Here is a 27,450-nt window from a genome sequence, read left to right as displayed (position 1 = left end):
TGCTTAATTTCATTGTCTTCAAACTTTTAAACTGTACTACAGCAATGCTGTATTGTTTCATCTCTTTTAACCCTTTTAACTCTATCAAGTAGTGAATTGAATTGTATAACTATCTTGCTTACTGGAGTTCTCCTACGTTTTTGTGATCTAAATAGAGATTTTCCACATTTTTTATGCAAATTAAAGGATGATTTCCAGCCTTTCTCGGCCAGTTACACAATACACATCTTTTTCCACAACTTGCCCAAATAAAGCATATATTATATTATGCCCACCAGAAGCATGATCTCCTGCTTTAATAGCACCTTGTAATTATCTTCTTCTTTTAGACTCTGTCTGCTTTTACCTTTAAATTGTACTTTGTTCTAATTCTAATTTTGTGGTATTCCCAATGCTGCAACCTTAGTACGAAGCATTTCTATGGTCCTTGATTTCCTACAGTAGCTGTGTCTCATAGTGTCTGCTTGCTTTGGCTCCAACACTCTGTGTGCTGTAAGTATTACATTTTGATACTTCTAAGCTTCCTCATACAGTTTTAGTTTACACCATGCATTTGAGTATTTTCCCCTTGCCCAACAGAGATTTCTAACTTTATTCACAGAGCTCTATCAGATGTGATGAGTCCTTATGCTTTCTCTATCCCACACTGATTCTTCTACACTTTTTGCCAGGTCTTGAGTAAAGGCTTTAGCCTGGAGTTCTGTTGCTCACTTATTTGTTTTCTCATGAATTTTGGTTGTTTGTTTTTTTCAAGCACTTGCAGCTGCTGTTTAAGAGCAGTAAGTTTCCGATTACCTGGGTCCCAAGTGATCAGCAGCTGAGTTCCAAAGGGAAATTCCAAACTCTTCAGATCCAGGCAGTGGAGACTTTAGTGGTTTTAGCATTTGGAAGGGAATAATGTATCAGATGCTTTATTAAAGCTAGTTCAAGACTTGCCTTATTGATAAAGACAAAATCACCTATTATGATAATTATGAGTGGTCCTGACCACTGATGAGTCGCGTTCTCCTAGCAACCACTGTTATTTCTCATGCAACCAGTAGATTCCAGCAATTCCTTGCCCCCCAATTCTTTTAGTGTACCAGATACTGGGGAGATTATTGTCATTCTTAAAGAGATAAAGTCTTTTAATATGTAAATTTATTTGTTCTTTTGGATTTATTTTCCCCCGTCATGGGTTCAACGAATTTTGCATTGTCTTATGTTGTGATTTTAGATGTTTTCCTGTTTAGCAATGTTATGTCACATCTCTGAAACAGGTGGGAGTTTAACCCAGCTCTCCTAACTGAGAGTTGGGGTTACTATCACTGCACCACAAGGGCCCTTACTTTGTGTTGTCAGCTGGTTTTAATCAACTTGTTCAGAGATGCTCCATCTGCTCCACACCGCTGTAGCAGATGGAACTTGAACCTGGTTTTTCCTGACTAAGAGGTAAGAACACTACAGCTGCACCACAACAGCCTTTATGTTGTGGTATTAAGCAACAACACCCAGTAAAGAATACCATGTGCTATTTGAGGATAAAAGGAAGCTACAGCTTTCATTGGCTGAGTCTAAGGCCTGTTTAACTGATGCTGGTAGGAGAACAATCATTAGAGCACTTTAACAAGGAAAGTTGTCTCAACAAGGTGAAGTTTAATATATGAAAAGTACAAATTAAGTACAAGTCACATGACCAAATTGGATACTGATAATAAGATCATTGGGAGAACCCCCTCCCTCTCTCTCTCCCTACATCTCCCCCACCTTAGGTGTGCCCTTCATTCTTAATGGGCTCTAATGTAAATTAACAAATGGAAAAACAGGGGTGATCTACTGCCGGTGGTTAATAGCTGAAAAAATACCACGGGTGATTTGGTGATGAGGAAAGGAAATATTCCCAACTTGCCTGGATGAGCGTAGCTCATACATTTAAGAAGCTTGACACCATCCAGGACAAAGCAGCCCTACTTCAGCATTCACTCCTTTCACGCTGACATGCAGTGGCAATAGTGTGTACCGTCCATAAGATGCACTGCAGTAACTCACCTAGATTCCTTTGACAGCACTTTCCAAATTTGTGACCTCTATCACCGAGAAAGGCAAGAGCAGTAGATGCAAGGGAATGCCACCATCTGTAGGTCTCCCTCAGAGCTGCACATTATCCTGACATGGAATTTTATTTTCATTCCTCCACTGTCGTGGGGTCAAAATCCCATAATTCCCCTGCTAACTGGGTGTCCAAACATGCAGTTTATTGCAACTATTGAAGGAGACAGCTCACCACTACCTCCTCAAAGGCACTGAGGGATATGTAATAAACTCTAGCCAACCAGCAATATCCATATCTGACAAATGAAACAAGTAAATTTTTGGAATTAAATTTAGTGTTGTTAATGTTGAGTCTGAATTACTGGATTGTTATAAAATTCTAATTGGTTTAATAAAATCCTTCAGAGAAAAATACTTTTCATCTTTACCTGGTCTGGTCCACAGGTGAGTCCCAGACCCCAACTTTATTATACATGGGTGACTGCCCACTGAAAAAGCTTAGCAAGCCATTCAGTTGTTATAAACAGCCCCCAAAAAATGTCTAGTTGTAGCACTGTGGGAGTGCCTTAACCATTTAAGTAGCCAGCTCACAGCCACTTTCTCAGGAGCATTTGGGGATACATAGTAAATGAGTCAGCAACACTTACATCCATGAACAAATTATAAAAATAACAAAGGAGAGATTATTCTTGGAGTACTGCATAGTTTAGATTACCTACAGTGTGGAAACAGGCCCTTCGGCCCAACAAGTCCACATCACCCCTTGAAGCATCCCACCCAGACCTATCCCCCTATAACCCCCCACACCCTTGAACATTACAGGCAATTTAGCATAGCCAATCCACCTAGTTTGCACATCTTTGGACTGTGGGAGGAAACCAGAGCACCCGGAGGAAACCCACGCAGACACGGGGAGAATGTGCAAACTCCACACAGACAGTCACCCGAGGCTGGAATTGAACCTGGGTCCCTGGTGCTGTGAAGCTGCAGTGCTAACCACTGAGCCACCGTGCTGCCGTGTTTTTACGGGTAATCTACTTGTACAGCAATGTTATTTATCTTCACATGTGTATGATATTTCTAATCTTTTTGCTTACATATAATTTATCATTAATAAATTGTTCAATGAATCATTGAACCATTAATTGATAACTCATGAATGCTTTCCTCTTTTAGGCAAAAGAAATCAGCGGCATAAAAATCATAACCTACTGCTCCCCATTGTATTTCGCAAATGTTGAGTTTTTCAGGAAAAAAGTAATCAAAAAGGTAAATGTCTCTATTTATTTTAATCTTAAATTTGTAAAAGAAATTTAAGTTGCAATAACTTGATACTTCGTAACACAGGCATTCTAATGCCTAGAGGAACCATAAAACATCTTATAACTTGTTTGTGATTCTGAGCTCAAGGTGTTAACATCTGTTGCATGTTCTTAGCCTTCTCAAGATTCTCCTATTGTCTTTGATCTGTATGTAGGACTGTATGTTTCTTCTGGCACCTCCAATCATGAACAAAGCAAAACTACAAAATTCCAAACTTGTCATATATCTTATGTAATACTTCCTTTCCTTACCATCACATTTTGCTCTAAGTCAATTGGAAGTGAATCCAAGTTCCTTTCGGCGTTGCCTAAATTATTATATTATGGCTGGTATCCTACACAGTTTATTGAAATGCACATTGTTCTGAACATGCACTTTTGAAGTCATAGTTTGACACCTACAGTAACAAGAACTATCAAGTGTTTGTGAACTATACCTAGTAAGTGAGCAAAATGTGATTCCTGAAGCAGTTGGAAAATTCCCTGAGTGCCAAATATTGAAAGACAATTTGACTTATTGACTTTTGGAATGTAACTGATATCACCACATGAATGACGTCATGTTGCGTAAGGTGTTAATAAGTTTAAAGTGATGATAAAATGTTTTTTCCTTGTTTATTATCGAACAGCAAACAAAACTAACTGCATGATTCATGGCCATTATTAACAATCAAAGAATGACACACAACAACCAAGGGAAAAAAAATGACTTGTGATTATGAGGTGCCTTTTCCAAACCCACAATGTCCCAAAGCACTTTACAGTCAATCAAGAACTTTTGAAGTGCAGTATTCATTGCAGTGTAGAAAGGGTGCCAATCAATTTGCAAACAGCAAGACCTCATTATCTGCTTTGGTGACATTAATTAAGGGATAAATATTGCTCAAGACACTCACTTTTTCTTCCTTTAAAAGGTAGATCTCTTCTCTCTACCTGAGACGCCAGAGCAACCAAAACTAATGTATTCAATAATCATAGAATTGAAAGTACTGGACAAAGCCATTTATCCCAATGCAATTTAACACTGACTTATCAAACTGCAGTTTTCTTCCCCGTTATTTGTTGTGCCTTTGACCACGCAGTCTTATATTGTCACTTTTTTTAAAAACCCCCAATCCTTTCTTAAGTTACATTATAATATCATTAACCACTCATAATACAATTTGGTAACATCTTCTGTGATTAAAATTCTTCAAACTTCTCTCTGTGGTCATGTGATGACATTGTCTGTAACTTTCCTGTTGCCAATGCCTCAAACGCTGCAAACATTCTCATCTTATTTAAGGCTTTTCAAAGCATTTATCAATTCCAAAGAAAATGCCTATTAGATTTGTACTCCTGTTCCAAGAGAAGAGCGCATCAAGTTTAGGGTCTCAATGAAATCTTGATCAATCATGTACTACTTTATGAGATGAGATTTCAATTATCCTGTTTGACTTGCATTTATTCACAAATACTTGCAAAGGAAAACTGATTATATTCCTTTAGATTGAACAGACAGCCTGTCCTAAAGATTTGTGTGTGCGCATGTGCGGGTCTGCATGTGCGTATGGCCTTGGGGTGCATGTGTGCATGTGTGGGTGTGTGGTTGTATGCCTGTATGTCCAAGAAATAAAAAGCATTAACAACATGAGCTCTGTAATGAAGCACAGGATGTATCTTCTTGCCAAGCCACAGCTAGATGTTTCTTGCTTTTTTATAGTCGGGATTTGATCCAGTGAAGGTTTTGTTAGCCAAGAAGAAGTATCTCAGAGCTGTCAAAAAGGAGGAGAGGGAAGCAGACACCAGGAGACCAAGTAATCTCGGCAACAAGGTATGAATTGATATGATGGCACCAAAGGACCACAGGATTGCAAAATTTAATAAATGCTCAGATCTCTGCAAATGCCAGCAACACCAACCTTTCCCATTTTAAAACAAAAGTTGACCACAAATGGGACAAATGCATGGCAGTACTATTCTCACCTCAACAGAAGGAGCATGTGATTTGAAGATAACAAAGTTGAAGATGGATGAGCACAGCAGGCCAAGCAGCATCTCAGGAGCACAAAAGCTGATGTTTTGGGCCTAGACCCTTCGTTAGAGAGCTCTGATGAAGGGTCTAGGCCTGAAATGTCAGCTTTTGTGCTCCTGAGATGCTGCTTGGCCTGCTGTGTTCATCCAGCTTCAAACTTTGTTATCTTGGATTCTCCAGCATCTGCAGTTCACATTAACTCTGAGCATGTGATTTGAAGTTGTTGAAGTTTTAAAATTTATTCTCAGAAATAGGAGGAGTGCAGAGTGATGTTGGGTGGTCTCTCTGCACAGAAATGGTGACTTGTTCATTTCTCACAGATGGGTCCTTAGTAAAATGTAATTCAGCGAGAAAGTCCTTGCCCTGGGCTTCCCCTTTCCTGTATCCTCCCCTGGCCACTTACCTGAATGCCTGGCAATTGAGTAACAGCCTCTGACTGCAACAGCCCACTTTCACTAGGTCCAGGCAATGAGCGGGGGAGATGTGTTTGGGGATTGATGGGGTGACCGAAGTTAATATAGCATGCTGCCCAGACCTAGTTCAGGACTGGTTTAGCACCCTCCAACTAATCCAAGATCTGACATTACAAGCACACCAACCATAACTCTCTTCTTGGATCCCTACTTGATTTGCTGAGTTTCTGTCAATTCCTGCTCTTGCTTCAGGATAATGACCATTGCTAAAACATGGAAGTTAAAGCAAACATCTATAAACCTCTTGTTGACCTCAGATGAAGTATTGCATCCACTTCTGAGAACTATACTTTAAGAATGGCATCAAGACCTAGGAGGGGGTATGAAAGAGTTGGGATGAGGAAATGTGCAAGCCATCCATCCTACTAATACATCCTGCAATTAGGTCTTCTTTTTACCTTTCCTGTCCTCTGTCCAGTTCTATTAATGCATTTGTTTGTCTTTCACTTATTCAGTTATATTGAAAGCTTGAAATATTAGCTGGTCTGTCCCTTCCACAGTTGCTGATTGGCCTATTGTGTGGTGCCAGCATTTTCTGTTTTTCTTTAATCTCAATAGATTCTTCCTTCTTTGTCTTTGTACAGCAAGTATCTCTACAGGAGCTGGTGAAAGAGGTGGAAGCTGAAACACCTATGGACTGTAATAATAACTCAGTGGATGAAGCTCCCAGAATATCCTACATCACAGTCAACACTCCCAATGGATTACACGAAGGAACACCAAAATCCCCAGCAGAGCCGGAAAACGTCGAAGACCCTATTAAACTTGCACATCCCATAATTGACATTCATACTCTTATCTTGGATATGAGTGGAGTCTGTTTTGTGGACCTTATGGGAATTAAAGTATTAGGAAAGGTACGTATTACTTTCACTAATTGAAATGCCAGAAAAGTACGATTAGTCACTGTTCTTCCATGTCTGCCAGAATCTTTGTGCTTTACAGACAAACTATCAAGAAGAATAATGGAAATAGGGCATCAAACAACAAGCTAGGATAGAGTTAGTGAGAATTAAAGGAAAAGAGAAGAACCAAACTAAACGAGAAAATCTTAATCTCCAAAAGTAACCATTCTTAGAGACAACTGAAGATTAATATGAGGGCTATTTCTCTGATAGCTTAGGGAATCATGTTTATAATATAATAGGTGCATTTATGTTCCTGATTCCATGCTGTTAGCAATTGTATTGCACTATATGCACAGCACGATAATACTAATCCACTGAGATTTGTAGGCATCTGCTCCATTACTGCAAGAATAAAATCTCCCAACTTTAAAATCTACTCACAAGATGGAGAGATTTGCAAAACTAGAGCAGATGGAATACAAGGTACACAACCCCTGTTACTATTGACTTAGAAAGAAAAGTGTTCACAGCCACTTTGCTTTCAGCACCCAAAGGCCCCTTATGAATTGAAGACAAAGCTTACATAAAGGTTCTTCTGCTACGACTGTAGCCATCTTGCCTTCAGGTCAAAGGTGATTGCCTCCCAATTATTTGCCACATTATAGTCTCAGTGGAGCACAGATAATACGCAGGAGTTGCATGGGAGGCACGGCAGAGGGTAAAATTCTTGGAGCAACCCCTTTAATCTCATGGTGTTGCTGAACGGTACAAATATTTCAAAGTGATCCATGTGGTTGACATTGAGAGGTTCTTTTCTTCTGAGCATAAAGCCTAGAACTAGAAGTCTTAGTCTTGACTGATGTAAGTAGTTGGTGATTTAGGACTGAGAATGGGGGGAAAGTTCTCTCAGAAGATTAGTTCAGCAGGTAATGGGGAAATTAAGTGAAATGTTGGCCTTCATTTCAAGAGGATTGAAGTAGAAAGGTTGGGAGGTTTTGCTAAAACTATACAAGGCAACCGTTAGGCCACAGCTGGAATGCTGTGAACAGTTTTGTGCCCCTAATCTGAGAAACAATATGCTGGAGACAGTCCAGAGAAGGTTCACTGGGCTGATACCAATTATGGAAGAGCTATCTTATGAGAACACGGGTAAGTGGATCTGAGTCCATTAAAAGATTAGCCATGATCTTATTGAATGGCAGAGTGGGCTCGAAGAGCTGAATGGCCTACTCCTGCTCCTAGTTCTTATGTTCTTATAAGGAGAGATCAAGCTGGTTGGTCGTATACTCATTGGAATTTAGAAGAATGTGAAGCAATCTTTTGAAATGTGCAAGATTCTTAGGAAATGCAACATGCTAAATGTAAAAAGGTTGTTTCCCCTTGTGGGAACGTCTAGGACCAGGTGGCATATTCTCAGAATAAGGGGTCACACATTTAAGACAGAAATGAGGAGGAACATCTTCTCTCAGAGTGCATGAATCTGTAGAATTCTTTGCCACAGAAGGCTGCCAAGGCTGGGTCATTGAGTATATTCAAGGCTGAGAAAGATTTTTAATCAGTAAGGGAATTAAGGGTTATAAGAAAAGGCAGGGAAATGGAGTTGAGGAGAATCAGGTCATCTCATTGAAGGTGGAATAACTCCAATAGGCTGAATGGGCTGCTCGTACTCCAGCACCTTACGGCCAGAGAAGCCAACTCACTCACTTCCTGCCACCTTAATAACTGAGTTCAGGATGAGAATGTCCATGGAGGACTCAAATCACCACAGAGCTAATGACCTGCCTTCTGAGCAGGTAGAACCAGATCTGCTTTCCTAACAGAGTGTGGGGCTAGATGAACACAGCAGACCCACACTTTGTTATCTTGGGCTCTCTAGCATCTACAGTTCTCATTATCTCTGCTTTCCTAACAGGGCAGCTGCCTTTCAGATTGGGGGTGGCTATATTTGCCTCCAATGTAGGGGCAGTCAGGACAGGGAGTGGCTGTTGAAAGTATAGGCCAAACATATGAAGGAAATATAGGAAATATCAGCAAAAGGATCAAGGACAATCACTCTTCTGTTTCATTCGTCGAATGTCAACATTTATTGCCCATCCCTAGTGGCCCAAAGGACTGTTTGGAGTTGCATGTAGGCCAGACCTAGTAAAGAAGACAAATTCCCTTTCCTAAAGGATATTATTGAACCAGATGGGATTTAATGGCAAAAGACAAGTCACCATTCAACTCCAAATTTATGTAGAAGTTTTGCCACATAACATGGTGAGATTGAGCCCCTGTTCCTAGGTCATTAGTACATTTAGGCTAGTCATCAAATGACAGTACCACTATGCCACAATCTCCCCAACAGTTGGCTCAGTGAAAAATGTCTCCTGTTGTGTTGCTTGCTAACATCTTTCACAAGCGATTATTGACCAAAGATAACGTTTAAGAATAAACCCTCTTTTCTATTAGAAGATTTTCACATTGATAATCATATTTCGTATGTTTTTATGATCCTCTGCCAATTAAAAACACCCTAAAAGGCATTTCAATTTATGAACTGAGTTCTTTGAAACCACACATTTTAAAAGTTTAGAATTTTGAATGTAATAAGTAAGCAGAACATATGATCATTCATCTTGTCTTTTCTCACATCAAAATACAATTACAAATTAATTGTAACAAGTACAAATAAGTACAAATACAATGAATTATTTTAATATGGCATGACTGATGCTTTTTAGGCAAGTATAGCAGCCAATTTATGGGAACGTTAACTGATACATTAATGTTTTTATTTTGAAATTGGTGGAAGAGAGAATATAAAACGATGATATAAAATGCAAATGAAGCTGGTTGGCAAAATGAAGTCATTTCATCTTACTCTTTCCATATTAGACTGCTTGCTAACTTCATGCAGAATTCCTTCTTATTTTTGGAACTTTCTTTTCATTGCACAGATGTGTTCAAATTACAAGAAGATTGGCGTAACAATTTACCTGACTGGTATACGAGGTAAGACCATCTATATCCGAAATGTCATTTATTAAATTGCCAATGCGGATGTAGCCCTGTTTAGCATCTTTGCAGATTTGGTTTGCAGCCATCCAGGTGAGGAAGTCCATATCGGGGGAATATTACATTTTCATTCTGAGCATCCAGCATGGTTACCAACTGTTCGTAGCTGAGGTTAGATGTCCCTTCTATTCTTGTCTGACAATATGATCAAACCTAAGCTCAGTACAGCACACTCTTCTGCAAATGTTAACAACTTCCATTTCCCACAGTAGCCTGTAGCCTCGCTTAAGTCTATGTGATACCAATCAGTGCTGAATTGTAGAAGCTAAAAGCAAAACCTGCTGGAAATTTGAAATAACAATAGTAAATGCTGGGAACATTCAACAAGAGTGACAGCATCTGTGGACAGTAGAAGAGAGTTAACATTGTGCTGCCAGACCAGCTGAACATTTCCAGCATTTTCTGAATTGGAGAGAGCTTTGTGTAATGGGTATACATTCAGCAGGGAGGTATCCAGGCACAATAAAAAATACAATTAGAACATGCTGATGTATTAAAACTCCTTACAGTGGAGTGATAGAATGTGAATTCAGAATCACCATTCCCTTCACAACAAGCTCCTGACCTTGGCTATTTTTTCGGAAGCCAACCATCTCTCCATGAGGAAGGAAAGAAAATGAAAAGGATGATGTTTTGCACTTGCTGGCCAGCTGGACTAACAACATTTATAGAGCTTTGAAGGCCGGACTGTGTCACAGCTAATCGACAGCAAAAGCCACATCATAGAAGTGGAAGGTCCCAAACGTTTCTCTTCCTAACTGTGGAGACGCAGCAGGTCTCTCTATCCAACATAGTTAAGTTCAGTAACTTGTCCTGTGAGCGGTTGTTACCATGTTTTTGTTTGATGGCATACTGGTTGTGATATAGGTCTAGAAACTCATAAACTGAAACGTGAATTTGTGAATCTAAATCCTCCAAACTGCAAAACTAAATTCTCCAGACACTCTCATCTGTGAGAGCTTGCACCGATAAACAAAGAATTACAAGGAATTAATGCCGTAGATTGTCAGGAAACCCCAACTTCTTCACAGGTGTTCTTGGCCACTCATGTGTGATGTTATGCAGCTGACTGCTAATGCAAAAACAAGTGTAATTCAAGGAAATGTCACACTCATAGCGCAAGGATAAGTAATAAATGTCACCTGCAAGCACCACGCATATCCTGAGAACAAATAAACAGAAAGCACAAACATTAATAGGCAGAGGACAAAAGTAGCAATCTGTTCTAATACTAACAGTCATCTGAGCTTGCAAGAGAGATCTCTAATTTTGTATCAGAGATAATGGGAACTGCAGACGATGGAGAATCCATGATAGCAAAGTTTGAAGCAGGATGAACACAGCAGGTCAAGCAGCATCTCAGGAACACAAAAGCTGACGTTTCAGGCCTAGACCCTTTTTCTGATGAAGGGTCTAGGTCCAAAACGTCAGCTTTTGTGCTCCTAAGATGCTGCTTGGCCTGCTGTGTTCCCCCAGCTCCACACTTTGTTATCTCTAACTTTGTCTTTGCCACTGGCAGTCTGGAGTACATCAGGTCAATTCTACAAAAGTGACAGAGTGGACATCAGGAAATAGTGATAATGGGAACTGCAGATGCTGGAGAATCCAAGATAATAAAATGTGAGGCTGGATGAACACAGCAGGCCCAGCAGCATCTCAGGAGCACAAAAGCTGACGTTTTGGGCCTAGACCCTTCATCTGAGAGGGGGATGGGGTGAGGGTTCTGGAATAAATAGGGAGAGGGGGGAGGCAGACCGAAGATGGAGAGAAAAGAAGATAGGTGGAGAGGAGAGTATAGGTGGGGAGGTAGGGAGGGGATAGGTCAGCCCAGGGAAGATGGACAGGTCAAGGAGGTGGGATGAGGCTAGTAGGTAGGAGATGGAGGTGCGGCTTGGGGTGGGAGGAAAGGATGGGTGAGAGGAAGAACAGGTTAGGGAGGCAGAGACAGGTTGGACTGGTTTTGGGATGCAGTGGGTGGAGGGGAAGAGCTGGGCTGGTTGTGTGGTGCAGTGGGGGGAGGGGATGAACTGGGCTAGTTTTGGGATGCGGTGGGGTAGTGGAGATTTTGAAGCAGGTGAAGTCCTCATTGATACCATTGGGCAGCAGGGTTCCCAAGCGGAATATGAGTTGCTGTTCCTGCAACCTTCGGGTATCAATGTGGACTTCACCAGTTTCAAAATCTCCCCTTGCCCCACCGCATCCCAAAACCAGCTCAGTTCGTCCCCTCCCCCCACTGCACCACACAACCAGCCCAGCTCTTCCCCTCCACCCATTGCATCCCAAAACCAGTCCAACCTGTCTCTGCCTCCCTAACCTGTTCTTCCTCTCACCCATCCCTTCCTCCCACCTCAAGCCGCACCTCCATCTCCTACCTACTAACCTCATCCCACCTCCTTGACCTGTCCGTCTTCCCTGGACTGACCTATCCCCTCCCTACCTCCCCACCTATACTCTCCTCTCCACCTATCTTCTTTTCTCTCCATCTTCGGTCTGCCTCCCCCCTCTCCCTATTTATTCCAGAACCCTCACCCCATCCCCCTCTCTGATGAAGGGTCTAGGCCCGAAACGTCAGCTTTTGTGCTCCTGAGATGCTGCTGGGCCTGCTGTGTTCATCCAGCCTCACATTTCATTATCAGGAAATAGTGATTTTTTTTTTAAAAGAAAGATGCTGTGTACTGAATTATGTTGTGAAATTTAAGCATGGGCCAATTATTAAGTCAGAATCTAGGTGAATGATTATTAGGCTATTCAGCAGCAAGGCATTTGATCTCTCAGGCTAATGCATTTATGACACATTAATGGGTTTCAGTGTAAACTTTTTCTATTATAAGAGCAATAACTCCTTTTTATCAGAGCATTCTTCAGGAATAATTTACTACAGCACATTGATTAAGCAGCAAGAGCTATGTTTTATTTTTAATTTATATCACAAAATTATGGATAGTAAAATAATTATTGCCCATCCCTAAAAGCTCCATAATCTGCTAAGGTAGTTAAGAGCCAACCATATTGCTGTAGATCTGAAGGCCCATGTAGGACAGACCAGCAAATGACATGAGACTTCCTTTCTTAAAAGATCATTACTGAAATAAATGGGTTCTCATGACAACGGTAATCATTGGACTAGCTTTTAGTTCATTGAATTAAATTGCAACAAAAGCCATGGTCAGACCTGAACCCCTGTCTGCAAAGTAATAGTATGGATTAACTGGATTATTAATCCAGCAACATTACCACTACATCACATTTAGCTACTGCATCTTAAATGTATCACTACTATTGTCCTCAACTAATCCTTGTGACAGCAAGTTCCATATTCTAGCCATACTCCATATGAAGAGGTTTCTACTGATTTCCATATCAGATTTATTAGTGACTATTTTATACTTATGACTCACCGAACTCTCATCTCCTCTCCAAGTTCGAAACATTGTCCCTACAGATATCCTTCCTAAAATTATCGGGTCAATCTTCTTTTCATCAGTAAGAGAGTAATCTCTGTCTGTTCAAACTTTCAGTGAAAGATCTTTTAATCTGTAAAGCCAGCACAGAATCTTGCCATAATGAACTGAATTCTTCTGATCTAATGGGCTGGACAAAGGAATCAGCAACTGTTGAAGCAACCAGAAAGTTTATATCTGACCTCACTCATTGTGAAGTGGCAATGTTTAAAACCAATGGATATAACCTCAGAAAGCAACATGGCAGTCAGGAGCACAGAAAGGAACAGAATTATGTATACAATGCTCTTCATTAAAATTTCATTCTGTCATATTTGTGCTGGTGTAAAATGGATCTCTTGGGTTCCAGGTTCTCCCCTGTACAGGCAAAGAAAGAACAGTAGCAAAAGAAGTTGACTAGATAAGAGCTGCAATACCCTATAATTTTACCACTCTGTGAGCTTAGACCTTCCTACTTCTCTGATGACTGTTCTGGGAATATTTATCTGTGTTCAAATTAATTTATCTAAACGCAATCTACTTTCCTGTAGAAGTTGTTAAACTTGACCATTCTTCAAAATTCAATTCAACTGAATTGAAGAATTCACAATTTAGACATGAATTTAGCTCGGTTCTTCTCCATCACAACTGAGCCAGCAACATAGCTTCTGTACAGAATGAGGCCATTCCTCCCATCATGCCTGTCCCAGGTCTAATTATTCCTATGACCCTGCACAATCTCCATAGTTCTGTGAACTGTCTCCCTTGAATAGATCCCATTGATAGTCCAGATTCAGATTTTAGAAAATCATCCTACATGTCCATAGCCAAGATCTGATAGAAATACTTCTCATCAACTCCTTGCCCAGTTAGCATGACTAGGCCTGGTGACCTTATTGATTATTTGTGGAGTGGTACCTGCCACTGAAAAGAGGACAGTATCTCAAAATTGCTACAAGAGTGCATTAAGAAGGAAAAGACAGAAATAGAAATAGGTTTTCTCAAGGCACGAGACATTTAAAAAGCAATTCTCATTACTGCTTTCCAAAATTGCCATTATGTCCATTTCTAAGTGTATTTTATCTTATTCTTGTACAACAGATCAGGTGTATGAGGACATCGAGTCTGGTGGAATGTTTGATGAGGGAGGGCTAGAGCGTAATTGTCTCTTCCTCTCGGTCCATGATGCTGTCCTATACACGCTGGCTAAAATGAGTGAAAACAAACAGGATGCAGCCAAGGAGAAAGTAAGGAATTTTCATTTAAGAATCCTTATGTACTTAAAATTTGAAAGAATGCTTTGCATCTTGTGCCTCATTAGAACAGTCATTCATAACAAAACGTGACTAATTCGCCCCAGCTGGTCATACATTTAGTGGATTCCACTGATGTTCTTCATGCTGTTGAACTGTCCGTCTAGTCTTTTCTTTTGTCTTATTTTTGCAAGGTTTGGTCCATGGACTTCTATCGCATTGGTCTACACTTGCGGATAAAGTACCACAGTAGTTTGCCATTGTTTCTTGCAGGAATGCTGATCAGGAGGCTTTCCTACTCTTGCTGTCTGCCATCAAGTGCATTGGAAAGATTTACAGGGTGAAAATTAACTTGTTTGGCCACATTCTGAGCAGACTTTCCAAGGGCAACTAGTGCTGGTAGGGCAGCCTGAGCAAGAAGCTTCTAGTCCAGAGTTAGGGTCACTACCACTGCACCATGAGGCTTCCTACCTAGTTAAGATTACTGCCTTCAATTCAACAAGTGTTGTTACTTATCAATGTCAAACAATTCCAATTGTTTTCCTTAGTAATGTTACTTCAATAAAATATTTATTTTGAGCAAGGTTTAGCACCCGGAAACACAGAATTAAGAATATTGTAATTTGAGTATCACTGAAAAATAGCACATTTGTTGAAGCTTTTAATCTTGCACTCCTCAAGACAATTGATAAGAAATTGTCCATTTGCAAAAGTGAATGGAAAACAACATTTGTGCTCTGTGACAGGAGAGTACTGCTTGCTTGGCAAGTCGACTCTGATTGCTAAAGATTTTGGGAAATGCACCAGTTAATGTGGGCTGACAATTAACTGCTGAGCTTTATTTAAATTTTTAAAAAATACAAGTTGACTATGATTGGCCAAGACATTGACCTGAGGAATAAACCAGTTTTTGAGTTTAAGCAGCCACAATCTTCTTTTATTCTTCTTTTTTCCATCTTCAAAGAGCCTCTAGGGCCCTGCACATTAAAAATGTAGCTTCCATCACATGCAAGTTTGCCAATATGCCAGGTGTGCTAGCCTGACTGATGATAATCCTAATTTATACCCACATAATTCTTCAGAACTGTACAGAAAGGCACTACATTTAGAACATAGAACATAGAACAGTACAGCACAGAACAGGCCCTTCAGCCCACGATGTTGTGCCGACCATTGATCCTCATGTATGCACCCTCAAATTTCTGTGACCATGTGCATGTCCAGCAGTCTCTTAAATGTCCCCAATGACCTTGCTTCCACAACTGCTGCTGGCAACGCATTCCATGCTCTCACAACTCTCTGTGTAAAGAACCCGCCTCTGACATCCCCTCTATACTTTCCTCCAACCAGCTTAAAACTATGACCCCTCGTGTTAGCCATTTCTGCCCTGGGAAATAGTCTCTGGCTATCAACTCTATCTATGCCTCTCATTATCTTGTATACCTCAATTAGGTCCCCTCTCCTCCTCCTTTTCTCCAATGAAAAAAGTCCGAGCTCAGTCAACCTCTCTTCATAAGATAAGCCCTCCAGTCCAGGCAGCATCCTGGTAAACCTCTTCTGAACCCTCTCCAAAGCATCCACATCTTTCCTATAATGGGGCGACCAGAACTGGACGCAGTATTCCAAGTGCGGTTTAACCAAAGTTTTATAGAGCTGCAACAAGATCTCACGACTCTTAAACTCAATCCCCCTGCTAATGAAAGCCAAAACACCATATGCTTTCTTTACAACCCTGTCCACTTGGGTGGCCATTTTAAGGGATCTATGTATCTGCACACCAAGATCCCTCTGTTACTCCACATTGCCAAGAATCCTATCCTTAATCCTGTACTCAGCTTTCAAATTCGACCTTCCAAAATGCATCACCTCGCATTTATCCAGGTTGAACTCCATCTGCCACCTCTCAGCCCATCTCTACATCCTGTCAATGTCCCGCTGCAGCCTACAACAGCCCTCTATACTGTCAACGACACCTCCAACCGTCGTGTCGTCTGCAAACTTGCTGACCCATCCTTCAATCCCCTCATCCAAGTCATTAATAAAAATTACAAACAGTAGAGGCCCAAGGACAGAGCCCTGTGGAACACCACTCACCACTGACTTCCAGGCAGAATATTTTCCTTCAACTACCACTCGCTGTCTTCTGTTGGCCAGCCAATTCTGTATCCAGACAGCTAAGTTCCCCTGTATCCCATTCGTCCTGACCTTCTGAATGAGCCAATGAGCCTACCATGGGGAACCTTATCAAATACCTTGCTGAAGTCCATATACACCACATCCACAGCTCGACCCTCATCAACTTTTCTAGTCACATCCTCAAAGAACTCGATAAGGTTTGTGAGGCATGACCAGCCCCTCACAAAGCCATGTTGACTGCATTTAATCAAGCCATGCTCTTCCAGATGGTCATAAATCCTATCCCTCATAATCCTTTCTAACACCTTGCAGACGACAGACGTGAGACTTACTGGTCTGTAATTGCCGGGGATTTCCCTATTTCCTTTCTTGAAGAGAGGAATTACATTTGCCTCTCTCCAGTCCTCAGTTACGACTCCAGTGGAGAGCGAGGATGTAAAGATCTTCGCAAGTGGTGAAGCAATTGCATTTCTCATTTCCCAAAGCAGCCGAGGACAAATCTGGTCCGGGCCTGGCGACTTGTCAATCTTAATGTTTGACAAAATTTTCAGCACATCAGCTTCCTCTATCTCTATCCATTCCAGCATGCACACCTGCTCTTCAAAGGTTTCATTCACTACAAAGTTTGTTTCTTTCGTAAAGACAGAAGCAAGAAACTCATTTAGGGCTTCCCCTACCTCCTCAGACTCCACACACAAGTTCCCTATGCTATCCCTGATCGGCCCTACTCTTTGTTTGACCATTCTCTTATTCCTCACATAAGTGTAAAATGCCTTTGTGTTCTCCCTAATCTGTTCTGCCAAGCCTTTCTCGTGCCCCCTCCTGGCTCTCCTCAGACCATTTTTGAGCTCCTTCCTCGCCTGCCTGTAATCCTCTCTAGCTGAGCTTGACCCTAGCTTCCTCCACCTTATGTAAGCTACCTTCTTCCTTTTGACGAGAAGCTCCACTGCTCTCGTCATCCAAGGTTCCTTTATCTTACCCCTTCTTGCCTGTTTCAGGGGAACATATTTATTCCTCACTCGCAACAACTGTTCCTTAAACAGTCTCCACATGTTATAGTGCCTTTACCATGGAACAATTGCTCCCAGTCCATGCTTCCTAACTCATGTCTAATCGCATCATAGTTTCCTCTTCCCCAATTAAATATCCTCCCATTTTGCCTAATCCTCTCCTTCTCCATAGCTATGTAGAATGTGAGGCAGTTATGGTCACTATCACCAAAATGCTCTCCCACCACAAGATCTGATAACTGCCCCGGCTCATTTCCGAGCACCAAGTCTAGAATGGCCTCTCCCCTCGTCGGCCTGTCAACGTACTGCGTTAGGAAACCCTCCTGAACACACCTTACAAAAACAGCTCCATTCAAATCTTCTGCTCGAAGCAGGTTCCAATCAATATTGGGAAAGTTAAAGTCACCCATTACAACAACCCTACTACGTCAGCACTTTTCCAAAATCTGTCGACCTATGCTTTCTTCAATCTCCCTGCTGCTATTGGGGGGCCTGTAGTAAACCCCTAACGAGGTGACTGCTCCCTTGCTGTTCCTAATTTCCACCCATACTGACTCAGTAGGCAGATCTTCCTCGACAATGGAAGCTTCTGTAGCTGTGATACCCTCTCTGATTAGTAGTGCTACACCCCCTCCTCTTTTTCCCCCCTCCCTATTCTTTTTAAATGCTCTAAACCCTGGAACATCCAGCAACCATTCCTGCCCCTGAGAAACCCATGTCTCTGTTATGGCCACAACATCATAGCACCTGGTACTGACCCATGCTCTAAGTTCATCACTTTTATTCCTGATACTCATTGCATTAAAGCAAACACACTTTAACTGATCCCTTGGTTCCTTCCCAGGAAAATCCTTCCCACTAGCTGGTCTACCTCTTGCTACTGCCTCACCTGCATCAACTCTCACCTCCGGCATACAGCTCAGGTTCCCACCCCCCTGCCATACTAGTTTAAACCCTCTCGAACTATTCGAGCAAACCTTCCACCCAGACATTGGTCCCCTTCCAGTTCAGATGCAACCCGTCCTTCTTGTACAGGTCCCACCTTCCCCAGAAGGCATCCCAATTATCTACAAATCTGAAGCCCTCCCTCCTACACCAGCTGCGCAGCCACGCGTTAAGCTGCGCCAGCTCCCTGTTCCTCGCCTCGCTATCTCGTGGCACTGGTAGTAAACTAGAGAACACTGCTCTGTTCGTCCTGCTTTGCAGCTTCCATCCTAACTCCCTGAAATCACTTTTTATATCCTCAATCCTTTTTCTAGCTATATCATTAGTGCCAATATGTAACACGATTTCTGGCTGTTCGCCCTCCCCTTTTAGAACCTTATACACCCGTTCGGAGACGTCCTGGACCCTGGCACCAGGGAGGCAACATACCTTCCGGGAATCCCGATCCTGACCACAAAATCTCCTGTCGATTCCCCTAACTATCGAGTCTCCAACCACGAGTACTTTCCTATTCTGCCCCCTTCCCTTCTTTGTCACAGTGTCAGGCTCAGTGCCAGAGACCTGACTACTATGGCTTTCCTCTGGTAGGTCATCCCCCCCAGGAGTATCCAAAATGGTATACTTATTGCTGAGGGGAATGCCCACAGGGGATCTCTGCACTGTCTGTCTGTCCCCTTTCTTCCCCCTAACTGTAACCCATCTATCCTTGTCCTGAGCCTTAGGAGTGACCAACTCCCGGTAACTCCTCTCAATTACCCCCTCCGCCTCCCGAATGATCTGTAGTTCATCCAGCTCCAGCTCCATTTCCCTAACACAGTTTTCAAGGAGCTGGAGTTGGGTGCACTTCCCGCAGATGTAGCCAGCGGAGACGTGTGCCATGTCTCCCACCTGCCACATTCTGCAGGAGGAGCAAGCAACTGCCCTAGCATCCATACCCCACTTATCTGAACACCCACTCAGTACTAAAGTAGAAAGCTTAGTTCAAGTTGCTATAAAATTTCTTCAGGAAAAAAAATTCTCCAGAATTATGCAGCAAATGTTGTCCAAATGCCAGGTGGAAATGATTAAATTAGGGTGAGGTAAAGATCTGATTAAATACTAGCCCATGCATGAGGGTCTGTATGGCCTAATCCCATGTCAATGATCTGCACTTCCTAGCTAATGGAAAAAAGTAAGAGGAGCAGAAATCCACAGAAATAATGTTCACTTAAATTGACCAAATAACTAAAACTAATTTAGAACAACGAGTGTTAGAAATCTGCTGAAACTGTTTGCTTTTTGATTAAAATATAACAATGTACATTGAACAACCACATTAAATAGGAGTCCTAAACTAAAAATTCAATTCATTGAATAATGCCTGGAATTAATAGCATCAGACTCCAAGGGGAATCAATAAACTTTATTGCGGTGTAATTGGAATTTGACATTTTGACACATTATTCTGGAGCATACAGCTACTCAAAGTCATTGAAGCTATCTCATCTAAAGACACTGAACAAATATTACACAGCTGTGTACCTCACACAGTGTTACAGTGCACAGTAAACATTACAAGTGGTAGGTGGTTTGAAATCTAGCCCTTTGATTACATCAACAGCCTGAACTCAGCCACTCGATGTAAAGTGGTAAAGCATTTCCAGATGACTGCACACAAGGGTGGGGAGGGAGCAAATTAAGTTCAAATCAAGTAAGGGAGGCATGGACCTACAAATGGAATTAGGTAAAATGAATAAAATGGGCAGAACAATTTCGACACAAGATATGTACAAAAGGTGCTGGACACTGTTAAAAATAACTCAGATAACCTTCATACTCTTTGGCAGTGCAGTAGCAGCAAACAATGAGAGATTTGAATGTGTTGGTAAACTTGGTAGTTAACATATGGAACAGCATCAAGCTGATGTACCAGCAAGTTAATACAGATCAGTTAGGACAGGTTCTGTTGAAACTGAACAGCTTCCTGGCCAAAGTCACACTTCAACGTCATTATCCCTGTATGGTATCAGGAAATTAGTAGCTCATAGGTGATCCGGGGAGAGGAAACCCATTAGACTACACATCCAGGACTTTGGCTAATGTAGAATGTAGATATACCCAGATAAGGAAAGAAGATTTGGCGGTCATATTTGGACTCACCAAGCTGCACCAATAACCTTTTGGATGAAAACTTGTATTAGTAATGCATCACAAACCTGTGCTAGGTCTACTTAAAGAGGACAAAGCAGCTCTGCCCATAGCTTCGAGCTGAATTCAGCAGTGTCAGACATCCAGTTCACTCTGAGAGCTGGCTCTGCAGACATTGGATCAGTGTTAAGGACTCTCCACGTGTAAACAAAGGGTGACTTGGTGACAGAATATCAGCCTCTGTGGAGTTATTTCAGCAACTATGATGTTAACTATACAGAAAGGCACCACATTTCGGGAAAAATCAATAGGAAACGCTAGTGTATAGGTAGTTCTGCTATAACACGTCTCGTTAATGCAAATTGGCTTTAATGTGATTGAATACTGGATGCTGTTTGGATAATGCAAACTTTCTACTGTATAGCACAAGTTTGCACAAAAATGCAACTATCATGTTACAGGGGAAATACCTGTAACAACAACTTGTTAGCAACAAAATTTAGAACTGTAGTCAGGAAAAGGTGATTTGTACAATGAATAATTAATAAGACATAATTCCACTTCCAGCATCAGCAGGGGAGGAGGCAATTCAGTTATCAACCGTACTGTGAGTTTGCGTTCAAGGCGGTCTGATCCAGGAGAAGGCAGCCAAAAACTGTTCAGATTTAGACTTCAAAGCAACACTATTGTATGTTCATAGTAAATATGGCTGCACACGGTAATTATAGGTAGACCATACTCAGATCTTATAGTTATATTTGGTAATGACGAATCTATCTTCATTATGTGATCATGTCCATGCCCTCTTAAGACACCCTCTCATTCTAGATTGTTCTGTCATCTAGAGCAGTGACTAGCATAAAGTATTCTCCTTCTGCCTACCTTGTGCTTCAATTCTCGATGATATGCAGCATCACAAGGTTTCTCCAGGATCTTAAAGCCCCTATACACCAGAAGGCTAATTAATAAATGTGTTGAACGTCACAATGGCAAGATTGTGAGATAGCATCTTGCTTTAAAGAGAAAGCAGTCATAGCTGACAGAGCAGCCCCAACTTAGGCTTCCAAACTTAACAACTTAATGATGAAAAGACAGAATAACAAAATCACAACGCATCATCCTCCGACAACCTTCGGATACAACACATCATCCTCCAACACTTCCGCCATCTACAATCCGACCCCACCACCCAAGCCATTTTTCCATCCCCACGCTTGTCTGCCTTCTGGAGAGACCACTCTCTCCGCGACTCCCTTGTCCGCTCCACATTCCCCTCCAACCCCACCACACCCGGCACCTTCCCCTGCAACTGTAGGAAGTGCTACACTTGCCCCCACACCTCCTCCCTCACCCCTATTCCCAGGCCCCAAGATGACTTTCCATATTAAGCAGATGTTCACCTGCACATCTGCCAATGTGGTATACTGTATCCATTGTACCCGGTGTGGCTTCCTCTACATTGGGGAAACCAAGCGGAGGCTTGGGGACCACTTTGCAGAACACCTCCGCTCGGTTCGCAATAAACAACTGCATTTCCCAGTCGCGAACCATTTCAACTCCCCCTCCCATTCCTCAGACGACATGTCCATCATGGGCCTCCTGCAGTGCCACAACGATGCCACCCGAAGGCTGCAGGAACAGCAACTCATATTCCGCTTGGGAACCCTGCAGCCCAATGGTATCAATGTGGACTTCACAAGCTTCAAAATCTCCCCTTCCCCCACTGCATCCCAAAACCAGCCCAGCCTGTCCCCGCCTCCCTAGCATGTTCTTCCTCTCACCCGTCTCTTCCTCCCACCTCAAGCCGCACCTCCATTTCCTACCTACTAACCTCATCCCGCCTCCTTGACCTGTCCGTCTTCCCTGGACAGACCTATCCCCTCCCTACCTCCCCACCTATACTCTCCTCTCCATCTATCTCCATCTTCGGTCCACCTCCCCCTCTCTCCCTATTTATTCCAGAACCCTCTCCCCATCCCCCTCTCTGATGAAGGGTCTAGGCCCAAAACGTCAGCTTACATGCTCCTGAGATGCTGCTTGGCCTGCTGTGTTCATCCAGCTTCACACTTTGTTATCCATAACAAAATCCCAGTTTATTTATCCCAAATGCAATTGTGTCAATTCCCCATTAGTCAGTATTGCACTGCTTTGAGAGGAAGACATTGGGAACCATATTTTCAAAAGAGTGGTTGGGATGCCAATACTCAAATATCCCAGGTGTTAAATTGATTTCGTTACAAGGAACCAGATGGCCTAACTGGCCAGGGGTCAAAGTTGACACTGAATTGTCAAAATCAAGTGCATGCAAGAGGCATGTGATTCCAACTGGGCACCAGTGAGGACAGCAGGCAGCCGCCATTTTGGAAATTGCTAGCATTTTGCTGAAGAGAGCTAGTAACACTTCAGAGGGCCAGCAGCATTGACAGTAATGAATGACGCAAAATGGCATCTGAGCATTACCACCTGCATAAGCAGGACCATTAAAAATCTATTCTAAGACGAGGAAAAATATATATTTCATATGGCCTTGTGAGAAACCTGACTGCTGTGTACATTCAAGCACCTGACTGTTCCAGTTCACTCAAATCAAGCTTAGAAATTCTTTTCAGCATCAGATATAGTTCTTATGGCTAAAGGGATCGAGGCATGTCGGGGGAGGGTAGTGAGATGAACTTTGTCCAGAAGATTTCCCCTGCTTTTCTTTACAAGCATACTTTGTGATCTTTTACATCTACTGAAAATAGTCTTGGTTCATTGCCTGAAATTGCAGAGTCTGCCCTTCAAATGACAGGATAAATAATGGGTCACTGTAATTCATCACAAAATAACGCCTTGTCTTCCTGGAATGTTGCTCCTTCTGTTTGATGTTTGAAGAGGGATATTGTGTACACTCCTACATTTCTGATCATTTATACCTCACTTCTGACCCTGCGACTAAGAGCAGTTATCAACCTTTTATCTGGGAATTGAAGTGATATTTGCCAGATTGTAGTGTCAAGGTTAAACTATATAAAAACAAAAGAAAACACAGTTCAGGGGAGGGCAAATGTAGGTCGGAGTACTTTATGAAGGTGATTGTAGTATGTTTGATAGAATGAGTGTAATATTCTGAATAGTCCTTGAATTAGGATACAAGGGCTTGGCCAAATAGTGCCTTCATATTAGTCCTGTTCCCAGTCGAAAGAAGCAGACTGATTATGGCTGCACACACTGTCAAAAAAACAAGTCAGCGACACAACAATTTGCATCTGTAGAGATAAGAGATAATGGGAACTGCAGATGCTGGAGAATCCGAGATAACACAGTATGGGGCTGGATGAACACAGCAGGCCAAGCAGCGTCTCAAGAGCACAAAAGCTGACCCTTCAGGGCCTAGACCCTTCATCAGAAAGAGGGGATGGGGAGACGGTACTGAAATAAATAGGGAGAGAGGGGGAGGTGGATCAAAGATGGATAGGGGAGAACACAGGTGGAGAGGTGAGTGTAGGTGGGGAGGTAGGGAGGGGATAGGTCAGTCCGGGGAGGACAGACAGGTCAAGGAGTGGGATGAGGTTGGTAAGCAGGAAATGGAGGTGCAGTTTGAGGTGGGAGGAGGGGATAAGTGAGAACAAGAACAGCTTAGGGTTGTGGGGACGAGCTGGGCTGGTTTTGGGGTGCAGTGGGGAGAGGGGAGATTTTGAAGCTTGTGAAATCCACATTGATACCAAACGGTTCGCGACTGGGAGGTGCAGTTGTTTATTGTGAACCGAGAGTAGGTGTGCAGTTGTTTCATGGAACAGTCCCTCTTCCGTACCGACACTGGCCCTAAGCCCCACCTCTTCCTCTGTTATATTGATGGCTGTATCGGCGCCACCTCATGCTCCCAAGAGGAACTCCAACAGTTCATCCACTTCACCAACACCTTCCAACCCAACCTCAACTTCACCTGGACCATCTCCAACACATCCCTCACCTTCCTGAACCTCTCTGTCTCCATCTCAGGCAACCACCTAGAAACCGATGTCCATTCCAAGCCCATCGTCTCCCACAGCTACCTAGAATACACCTCCTCCCACCCACCTCCCTACAAAAATTCCACCCCCTATTCCCAATTCCTTCACCTCCGCCGCATCTGCTCCCAGGATGAGGCATTCCACTCCTGTACATCCCAGATGTCCTCGTTCTTCAAGGACCGCAACCTCCCCCCCCCCCCACTCCCCGACCCCTGCAGTGGTCGAGAACACCCTCGACCCTGTTGTCCCGCATTTCCCACAACTCATCCCTCACACTCCGTCCCCGCAATAACCGACAAAAGAGAATCCCCCTCGTCCTCACTTACCACCCCACCAACCTCCGGATACAATGCACCATCCTCCGACACTTCCGCCATCTACAATTCGACACCACCCTCCAAGACATTTTCCATCCCCACCCTTGTCTGCCTTCCAGAGAGACCACTCTCTCCAGGACTCCCTTGTCCGCTCCACACTCCCCTCCAACCCCACCACACCTGGCACTTTCCCCTGCAACCACAGGAAGTCCTACACTTGCCCCCACACCTCCTCCCTCACCCCAGTCCCGGGCCCCAAGATGACTCTCCACATCAAGCAGATGTTCACCTGCACATCTGCCAATGTGGTATACTGCATTTGCTATATCCATTGTGGCTTCCTCTACATTGGGGAAACCAAATGGAGGCTTGGGGACTGCTTTGCAGAACACCTATGCTCTGTTTGCAGCAAACAACTGCACCTCCCAGTCGCGAACCATTTCAACTCCCCCTCCCATTCCTTAGACGATATGTCCATCCTGGGTCTCCTGCAGTGCCACAACGATGCCACCTGTAGGTTGCAGGAACAGCAACTCATATTCCGCTTGGGAACCTTGCAGCCCAATGGTATCAATGTGGATTTCATCAGCTTCAAAATCTCCCCTCCACCTACCGCAACCCAAAACCAGCCCAGCTCGTCCCCATCTCCCTAACCTGTTCTTCATCTCACCTATCCCCTCCTCTCACCTCAAGCCGCATCTCCGTTTCCTATCTACTAACCTCATCCCGCCCCCTTGACCTGGCCGTCCTCCCCAGCCTGACCTATCCCCTCCCTACCTCCAGACCCATTCTCTCCTCTCCACCTATCTTCTCCTCCATTCATCTTTGATCCGCCTCCCCCCTCTCCTTATTTATTTCAGAACCCTCTCCCCATCCCCCTTTCTGATGAAGGGTCTAGGCCCATAACGTCAGCTTTTGTGCTCCTAAGATGCTGCTTGGCCTGCTGTGTTCATTCAGTTCCACACTTTGTTATCTCTTAATTTGCATCTGTGTGGCACTATTAGAGTCGCAACCAAAGCATTTCACAGGAATATAGAATTGTGGCCACATTCAGGTCAGTCATGTTTTTATAGAATGATGAGCAGGCTAGAGGGGCCAAAAGGCCTATTCCTGCCTGTAAATGGTCTATATGTGACTGCAGCTTCTGCAGTGATCACTAGGCCATCATCTCTCTGCTACAAGGCAATTGGAAATTATTCCAAAACAGAAATATTTTTGAAATAACTCCACAGAGGCCAGTATCCATTCACCAAACCACCCTTTATTTACTTGAGCATTATATTTGACACTAGTCCGACTTCCTCAGAGCCAGCTCTCCAAGTGAGCAGAACCATTGACTCTCCTGTTTCTATCTGTCAGCCAAGGCTCCCTCATTGAAGCAGATTAACAGCCCTAGTCAGGGAACTCATTCTGTGAGGTCCACCTGGCTGACCTTGTTACAATCACTAGAATTATTGTAGAGGAAATGGTGATGTCATGGTAACATCAGTGAAGTAGTAATCGAGAAGGCCAATGATAATGCTTTGCGAGAATGGGTTCAAATCTCCTGTGGCAACTGATTAAAAAATTAAACTCAGTTATTAAAGCCCTGATCTATAAGGCTAGTTTATTATCAGGAAAAACCCAATTGGTTCATTAATTTCCCTTAGAAAAGGATAACTACCTGGTTTGGTCTACATATGACTCCAGACCAATGATAATATGAACGACACCTATCTGCTGTCTGAAATGACCAATCAAGTGACTTAGTTCAAGGGTAGTTGGGATGGGAATCAAATGCTGGTTCTGCCAAGGTCACACACAGTTTATCAAAGAATAAAGGAAAAAAATGATACAGTGTAGTGTCAAGCAGTCATTACATAATACAGCCCAGCTAGTCTGCTGACTGCTGGTGTAGCTGCTTTAACTAAATGGTTAATAGTTCTGATAAGGGTGACTTGTCTTAAAATGTTAACTCTGTTTTCTCTCCACAAATGCTGCCAGATCAGCTGACTTTCTCCACCAATTTCTATTTTTGTTTCAGATCTTCAGTATTGGCAGTCCTTCGTTTTATTTTAACTAAATGATTAGTCTTAACATTTCACTTAGATAATTTAAGTTATTCCCATTGTTTATTCTCTAGGTTTCTGATGCAGCAGCTGTCTATATTAATGATGACATGTCAAGTGAAGAAAATGATGATGATGAGGATTTAGAACAGGTAAGCAGTGTTAAAGCCAACTGATTTACCAATCAAACATTTTCAATGTTTTCTTCCCCTATGAAGCTGAGCTGATTTTCACCAGTGGCTTGTTTAGAACTGGTAGAACATGGCCTCAACTTAGTGAAGTTCTTTTGAGAAGGAAGATACCACTTTGAATATGGCCACATGGCATCTTTAGGAGAGGCCAAGTGCCCTTTGACAGAGATGAGGCCCCCTTTCGGAAATGTAATTTCCCTTATGGGTTGTTAAAAATATACGTCATTATGGCTAACAAATAGGTAA

At 42.8% G+C, this 27,450-nt stretch overlaps 1 protein-coding gene across 2 annotated transcripts in view; it reads left to right on the top strand.

Moving 5' to 3' along the window:
* Positions 1-27,450, top strand: part of LOC125462665 (solute carrier family 26 member 9-like) — a 118,682-nt gene that overhangs the window by 79,576 nt on the left and 11,656 nt on the right. For both annotated transcript variants that reach the window (XM_059653356.1, XM_059653355.1), the window contains 6 exons: positions 3,208-3,300; positions 5,056-5,166; positions 6,425-6,697; positions 9,628-9,682; positions 14,287-14,432; positions 27,088-27,165. In XM_059653356.1, coding sequence (XP_059509339.1) covers positions 3,208-3,300; positions 5,056-5,166; positions 6,425-6,697; positions 9,628-9,682; positions 14,287-14,432; positions 27,088-27,165 — 756 coding nt within the window. The remainder of the gene's footprint in view (positions 1-3,207; positions 3,301-5,055; positions 5,167-6,424; positions 6,698-9,627; positions 9,683-14,286; positions 14,433-27,087; positions 27,166-27,450) is intronic.

This window comes from Stegostoma tigrinum, chromosome 21 (genome assembly GCF_030684315.1).
Source record: "Stegostoma tigrinum isolate sSteTig4 chromosome 21, sSteTig4.hap1, whole genome shotgun sequence".
NCBI lineage: Eukaryota > Metazoa > Chordata > Chondrichthyes > Orectolobiformes > Stegostomatidae > Stegostoma > Stegostoma tigrinum.
The sequence above is the reverse complement of the archived record's forward strand: the minus strand, read 5'-3'. Positions and strand labels throughout refer to the sequence as shown.